Source organism: Ceratosolen solmsi, unplaced genomic scaffold (assembly GCF_000503995.2).
Source record: "Ceratosolen solmsi marchali unplaced genomic scaffold, CerSol_1.0 scaffold31, whole genome shotgun sequence".
NCBI classification, from domain to species: domain Eukaryota; kingdom Metazoa; phylum Arthropoda; class Insecta; order Hymenoptera; family Agaonidae; genus Ceratosolen; species Ceratosolen solmsi.
This window is the reverse complement of record NW_011948432.1, coordinates 2,195,710-2,204,389: the sequence shown is the minus strand read 5'-3', so window position 1 is coordinate 2,204,389 and position 8,680 is coordinate 2,195,710. Positions and strand designations below refer to the sequence as shown.

The window sequence follows — 8,680 nt, the reverse complement described above, 5'->3', positions numbered from 1 at the left end:
TGTCACTAGAATTCTAATAGCATAGTATAACGAAATTCTCTTGAACTTTCATATTCAATACAAATTTTGGTAATAATGATTTTTACATTGTTAAACAAATTTATTAAATATATATTCAAATAAATTTTACTTAGGAATAAAAAAAAATACATTAATTTTTACAATAATTATATTTTAGTTTAAAAATTTTTTTTATTAAAAATACATATAAATATATCATAATTATGCGAATTAAATATTACAAAGAAGTACTAAAAATATTTTAATGAAATCCAAATGAAATAGGTCTAGCATCTAAAGTTTCTAGGTCAACGACTACTGCAGTTTGAGTAGCTGAAAATTTTGGAATACATAAGAGACATACTTTTTGACCTTCTTTACCTAAAAAAGAAAACATTGTTTTTTTAAAACAAAAATTATTTTTGCTTCTCATCGTAATTAGAAAAATTAATAAGTATTATATTAATGGAACCTTCATATAATCTTGTCTGAAACTTTTCCATATTGCCAGAAAAATAAATATCAGGACATTCTTTTAAAATAAAAGGATCGCTTTTATAAAATGGCAGGCATGGTACAGTATCTGGTGCTGTCGGACACAAATGTCTCCATTCTAGAGATCTCTCTAACCATTCGATTGGCTCCAAAGTGTCTTTACCGCAAACTTTTTGAATATTCTGAATAGGCTGACCACTGGTTCCAGTAATAATCCTATTAGAAACTTTGCCTATCCACGGATTAGTAACTCCACTCACAGTGTTCAATCTAACATTCAAATACAATTACAATTAATGCAATTAATTAATGAGAAGATTAATTTTTGTTTTATTGAAATGAAAATTCCCATACTTTCTAGCACCAGGAAACAATCCTGGTTGCATTGCTCTTTGTGGCATCATTAGTGCAGTAATATCAAATTCACCTGGCAAGACAGTTATATAACAATTGATGCCAACAGTTTCAAGAAATTTATCAAATCTTTTTACTCCGTTCGATACTTCCTCCGCAGTCGCTGTATCTTCTGCTTTTCCACTGGCATGTCCTGTACTGGCATGATGATGCGAAAAATTTTTTATACTATTACCTGCTATTACAAGCCGAACAACGGATGCTTGATCCCTTTGAACTTTCTCATTTCCTAATAATCCTCCGAGCCAGTCGATAAATAAAGATAAAGCACTGTTTGGTGGATTGGATGCAAATTCTAGACCCGATATAAAAACTAATTTTCCCGAAGATGTGGAATTTGATGAAACTGATGATTGAATAGGACAACCGCAAAAGCACCAATCTTCAACCTAATGTTTAAAATATGATTATTATAATTGATATTAATTAATAGTATTAATTAATAGTCGTACAATGTTAAAAGTAGTATAAAAAACAGTATATGCTCACTTCGAAGGTACTTTTCTTATTTTCCGTGCCAATTACAGCACAAACTACACCAGTAACGGACTCTCTAACATTTACTTGGGATCCTGTTAATTTAATACGTGATGTTTGATCTTCTAGAAATAGTTGGTCATCTTCGGAGCAATAATCTTCCTTTACTTCAGGGGCCGATAATTGGCATTTATCACTAAGATCTTGTAAAATTGAGGGCTTATATTTTTGATATTTGTATAAAGTACCTATAATAGCACAACGTCTTCCATTTTGATCTCCAAGTTCTGATAACGGAATTAAATTAGCATCCGACCCTTAATGTTAAAAATATTTCATTATTAATTTATTATCTCCATTATCATGAATAAGAAGTTGCTTATCATTGGATTTATTTCAATTGTAATGAAAATACGTACCCCATTTTGCTAGAAGTTTCTTTTTAAGTATCGAGGATAATTCTTCGATTCGTTTTAAATATAATCGTGCAAATTGTTTCGTGTAATTATCGTTTTCGCTTGAAAATTGGCTCGTTTGGTCGGAATATTCGGCCGTTTGTCGTTCGAAAACACAGCTATTTTCATCACTATCGTTTTCCTCCTTTTGCATCATTTTCAAAAGTAGTTTTACCCTATCCGCTAACGAATTCGCGAGATACTAATTCAAAATTTAACCTTATTTTATCTATAATAATTAATATTTTGCCGCCATTAAATTTATTCCATTTTCGCGTTTCGGGTTCATTCACCGCCAGATGGCCGCGTCACGATCAGGTGAATTTATCATCGACAAATGCCTCATTTCTAATTTATGCCTAAGATTATTTTCAATTGAAATATTTCCAACTCGGGTTGGTTTATGGCGAATGGCTTTATGGCAAATCCAAAAGATGATTCAATATACCGATAATCTGATTGTGAAATGCGATCGTGGATATAGTATTCCGATAAATTCCAAATCGTATATTTACGATTGACATACGAACATGTGTATATACGTTATATATATATATATATATATATTTTTTTTTATTTTATTTTTGATTTTTTTTTGAGTTTTAGAAATTTTTGCTAAAATAGGTGATACAAGCTACAATCGATACTTTTATACGCACAAACAAAAATGAAAAAATAATATTTGCAATGTTTAGAATTCACTTGTATAAAGTAAAAAATATGCCCTATGTTTTAAACATCCAATTAATTGATATGTCTTTCATCTCCATCTTAATAATGTATTTCAATTTTTATTCGTTTTTTCTTTTTCTTTTTTCATTCAAACGATAGTAATTGAATATTCGAATTATGTATTACGTTTCTTGGAATAATTGAATTTCGATTCAAATTAACGAACAAAATTGGAGCTCGTAATATGTCGAAGTAAAGGTTCAATCAACGATAAAGTTCAAGAAAGTATAATATAAAAGAAAATGTTGAAAAACCATTAGAGTAATTGAATTTACTTAAATGAAATAATAAAATTTACGAAATTATTTAATTTATCATTTATTAATTTCAAGAAGATTCGATGAATAATAACATCTTTATTCGTTTGTTATGAAATAGGTCACTTAATTGCGGCATTTATTGTATTTATTTACTATTTATATAACATAAATTTGGAAATAGGAATAATAAATATTATTAATATTTACGACAATTATTGCCACAATTAGACATACAAATTGTAAGTTAGATTTTATTTGTATAGTATGAAATTTTATTTTACAATTATCTCAGAATAACTAGCAGATGCAATTAATTGATGAATTCGGTAAAACTATATAAAAATCATATTATATAAACTGCCATTTAAAAGATGTACTTACTGAATAATTAATTTTTTTGTTTTTTTTTTTTTGTTTTTTTTTTGTTTTCACTTACATATTTGTTATTGATTGTCTTATTATATGCAACTTTACAGACTAAATGCTACTATTAAAATTATTAATTTCAATCGATACGAAATAATTATTTAAGAACTGCTGTTTATAATTGCAAATGGTATTTAAACATAATTTAAACAAAAGTTTCAAAAATTTTACTTTAAATATTGGGATTGAAAATGATGAAAATAACAACAAAAATTGAACAAAATGTTGTATTTTTAACTGTTATTTTATTACTGCCAAAATTTTGCTTAAAACCCAAAGAAATACTCCGACATTGGTAATTCTCTTACTTAATACATTTATCACTTTAAAGTGAATCTATAATCATAATAACCACAATCAAAATAATATTCATAATAATGATAATAATAATAAACGCGTCTATAGTAGGCATAACCAATTGATGGAATACTCATAATTAATACAATTAAAGTATACTAACTCATTCGTATAATTACATAAAATGATAATTATATGAGTAATTGTCAGAAAGAATAAAAATACAAATTATAATAATGATGATGTGAGATGATGATGATAATAATAATATTGCTAATAATCGTAATAAATTTAATGATAATAGTAATAGTAATAATAATAATAATAATAATAATAATAATAATAATAATAATAATAATAATAATAATAATAATAATAATAATAATAATAATAATAATGATGATGATAATATTTGTAGTAGTAGTAGTAGTAGTCGTAATGATAATAATAATAATAATCACTATTATACTGATGTCGTTCACCAATGAAATCTTAAATTTACATAAGTTGTTTATCCATATAACATTAACACTATTCTCTGTTGTCGATGATGACGAAGAAGTTAATCGATTATATCGTAGTCATAACTGCGTGTGTGCGTGCGCGCGGTCGCGCGTTAATACGTATCAATGCACACACGCATTGGCACGCGCATGCACACATGCTCATACACACATTTTATTATTAATATTTATATACCACTTCTAGATCGTCATCATTGCGAATATGTAATTTATGTAATTAATAATAATCATAATAATTATAATAATTAATTTATTAATTAATTAATCAATAGTAAGCTAATCCTTGCCCAGACACACACACACACATGTATTAATATGTATGTATTACAATGAATGCATCGCAGCTTATAATTCTTTAAATATATAATATATATAATATATATATGCTTTGCAATTATGCACTCGAGTCGACGTTTACACGGGGCGTTAATTTAAATAGAATATATCTTATTGCTTAGATCATTCTTTCATTCTTTATATTTTTTCGATTCTCTCTCTCTCTCTCTCTCTCTCTCTCTCTCACTCTCTTTCTCTTTCTCTTTCTCACTCTCTCATTAATATTGCATATCCTGTGCACCCATAATACAAGTTCTTACGGACAATTTTTATTTCTTTTATCCATGCGCTTCACACCCTCTTATCAAACCAATCACTATTCGTTCTCAGATACAACCCCCTCACCCCCTCTCCTTCACACAAACCACACACACACACACACACACACTTTCTCTGTCTTTTACAATTTCTGTTCTTCACACACACACATACACACGCGCACACGCGCACACACGCACACAATCTCTCTCTCTCTCTCTCTCTCTCTCTCTCTCTCTCGATTCATTTTTTTTCCTTTTTTCAGTAGTAAATAATTCGTAATATATTATATATAATATATATCGTCATAGTCGTAAGAAGTATATAATAATAATCATTATAATATAATTGTAATTGTTTGCTAATTAATAATCGTAGTTCATTACAGCATTACGATGATATGTTTTTGTAGTCCCAATGATTAATATGCACGTAATTGTGCGGCGCGTCGCCCGCGCCCCGTCGGCGATACTTGCGCACGTCGCGCGCGGGCCACGCTTATGGACGGATTTATGTATTTTTTTTTTTTTTTACCTACACTCTCTTCCTCGGTTGCTTCGCGTCGCGCTCATCTCTCTTCTCTCCGCGCACTTCATCAACCTTCGTGCTAATTGAGCTCGATTATGGGCATCGTTAGCTCCCATCGTCGCGCGCGATCGATCCAACCAATCCCAGGGCCACTGTTTCCTTTTGCTCTCCCCCTAACCCTCGGCTTCCTGGCCGTGCTCGGCCGACTCTCACAACATCACCACGACCACGCGCCCCCGACGAGGAACCCCAGGTTACTAGTGCGCGAATCCTCGACAACCAAAAACGTTACTCCGGCAGATTCAAAGCGCCCACGTCATCGACGAAGCCACGGATTGTCTCTTCAACGTATTTATTTATTCGCTTTCTTTGTATTTTTTTATTTATTTATTTGATTTTTTTTTTTTTTTTGGTTTTGTATTTATTTTTGTTTTTGTTTTTGTGTTTTGTATCTTCCACTTTTCTTTCTTTATTCATTCATATCTATTATTATCTCGCATCGCTGCTCAGCTAGGCCCCTATGGGCTTTCCTATTCGCGGCTTACTATTTTTTTTCAGGTGAGCTTCTCCTCGCGATCTCGAGAACAGCCTCTCCCGGTCCGGAAGAATCATTCCCTCGTCGCGACAAGCTCTACTTGCCCCGATGGTCATCGCACGCAAACGAAAATGTCGTCTTAACTTGTTTTTGGATGGAGGTCGTTGCGCTATCGAACGAGGAGGGCACCTCCGCCTCCGCCCCCTCCCCCTCGTGCGCTGGAGGAACGATCCTTGCATGGTCCAATGATGGTCCACTGCTTAGGGCAATTGATCGACCGATCGATCAATGGAGCGAAGCGAGTTAGGGAAATCGGAACTTCGAACCGGACCGCGTTCGATTCACCGATCTATCGCGCACGGTCCTCGCAGTGGTTGTCCCGCAGCTTCGATCCCCGTCTTCCCGATCCTATCACCCGCTATTTCGACCTTTTCTCTTCACTTACGACATTAATAAATATTTCATCGTTTATTCATATATAATCGAATAGTTATTCTATGTAAATATTCATGACCTAAGGCGTCATTGCGACGCCGACATTATGCTACTGCATAACTGTTTTTTTTTTTTATTCTTAAGTATCACAATAACCTCACACAGAAAGCTGTAACTATACTTATTACTTTTACAAGCCCCTTTCTTTATTAATTTTTTTTATTATTGTTTAATTTTCTTATCTTTCGCTTCATTTTCCATGTGCACTTTTCTGCCCTCCCGCGTATTTATTCTCTTGAAAAAACTCGACGCCTTTACCAAAGTAATCCCGAAAAAGTTCACTCCCACAATTTCATGCAGTGTAACTTCGCCGGCATTTACGACAACATTATTATTATTATTATTATTATTATTATTATTATTATTATTATTATTATTACTATTATTATTATTATTATTAGTATTATTATTATTACTATTATTACTAATATTACTATTATTACTGTTATTACTGTTATTACTATTATTACTGTTATTACTATGATTACTATTATTATTATTATTATTATTACTATTATTATTATTATTATTATTAATATTATTATTATTATTACTATTATTATTATTATTATTGTTATAATAATTATTATTAATATTATTATTAAGATTCATATTTTAACGACTCTCTCAAATATTTTACGATGTTTGTTTTTGTTTCTTTGTTGTTTTTCTTTTCTACTTATTTTTGTTCTCTCCTTAATAATTCCTTTGTCTTCGATTCTGGCTGTACGCGACGATTGCAAGTCATTATAATGTTCAACGTAAAATTTCGTCAGTTTCCACCTGAAGTTTTAACGTTAGATGATAGAACGAAACGCTTTCTCGGGAATGCGAACATCTAATTATTGGAAAAGCCATTGCGGGACACGAATGTACACGAAAGCACACGAATGCATAATATAGGAAACCGGCGATCGATCGAAATAATACGTACTCCTGATTTTATACATTATTATTGTTAGTCCGACATTTACAATGTAAGCAGACTACGAAGTCACCAATTATCCCGCTGCTACCAATCGATCCACTCGCGAGCGGATCGAAGCCCAGCCCCTTTCCAGGATAAAATCGAGCGATTCGAGAGTCGCCCTAGTGCAGCGCGACCTGCTCTCAGGTTATTTATTCCACTCCCCCGTCGACGCACACCCACGGAACCTCTACCCCCCACCAATCCCCCTCCCCCTCCCCAATAGGGTCGATGCGCGTGCAAGCGGCAACGCGAGCGAGTTAAGCGAGCCACGAAAGCCTTCGCCCATAGGGATCCATCATTCCTTAGCTTGCGGCTCGATCGAGATCAACGGTTAAATTTAAAATCTGATTTAATTTACTTTCGTCGTTAAACATCGGAAATGGTGCGCGGCTCGGCGTTTTGAACGCCGACTCTTAACATGTTGCACGTAAGTTCACTAATTAACAGTCGATTAAAACGCTCCTCGTCGTTTGCATTAATTACTTAATCTTTGAAAATTTATCGCCTCCGGCTGCTCCCATACGTATTCAAGGAGTAGCGAGCAGCCGTTCGCACTTCCTTTTATTAATTCAATTCAATTTTTCTAATAGAGTCATTTTATCTAAATATTTAACGAATCAAAAATCTAATAACGTGGATTTCTCGTCCATTTTCGAGGCTCTTATTTATAAAATACAATAAGTTTCGTTAAATTGACACTTTGCATTACTTACTTCATAATGTTTCGTTCGATAGACGACAAATCAACTGCTCATGCAATGCTTATTGCCCAAGCTTCGGTTAAAAAATTTCCCATTACAATGATATGTATGAATACTATCTATCATCAATTACAGTGATTTTTAATTCACGTTGCAAACGCATTCATAAAGGAATTTATAGAAAGGTCTGCGTTTGTGAAAGATTCATCGGGAATAAGCGCCTCGGAAATTTCCCAAATCGCCAACTTACACTTTTCCATTATGATTGACTTTATCACATCGGCACGACGAATTCATCGCGGCACTTTCATTCTTTCTCCTATTCCTCTCAAACAATGCCATTGACTTAAGCTATGCAATATCGCAACGAAAATTTCAAACTCGTAATCCTTAAAATAATAAAATCGTCTTTTTCACAACTGGCGATATTATCCATACAGTGTATCATCGTCGTGACATTGAGACTCGTCTCTTCTATTTTGTCCCACTGCTTTCATTTCACATTGATCCTGCTTCTCCTTCATATTCTTTTAATTATGCTTTTTATTTAATCTTTTATTTAATTTCTCTTATTTACTTATTTTTTTTATTATTTTTTTTTTATTTTCTCGTCTTTTCTTTTCGGCTCAATACGTCTTTGGATCGACATCTTTGGTGATTCCCGCATAAAAATTCTCTCCCGACGACTGACGATTATCATCCTAAACTCTCATCATCGGTTTCCTTAAATACGCACCAGACTTCATAAAAAAAAAATTAAAAAAAATTATAAAAAAA

The 8,680-nt window shown here is 32.5% G+C and overlaps 1 protein-coding gene across 1 annotated transcript; it reads right to left on the bottom strand.

Moving 5' to 3' along the window:
* Positions 1-223: 223 nt before the first annotated feature.
* Positions 224-2,314, bottom strand: LOC105364300 (DNA polymerase delta small subunit). The gene is made up of 5 exons (XM_011502193.1): positions 1,806-2,314; positions 1,399-1,703; positions 850-1,298; positions 473-765; positions 224-381 (listed from the first exon to the last, which is right to left on the bottom strand). Exons 1-5 carry the CDS (start codon positions 1,996-1,998, stop codon positions 263-265), a joined length of 1,359 nt encoding a protein of 452 aa, XP_011500495.1. The 5' UTR covers positions 1,999-2,314; the 3' UTR covers positions 224-262.
* Between the last annotated feature and the right edge of the window lie 6,366 nt (positions 2,315-8,680).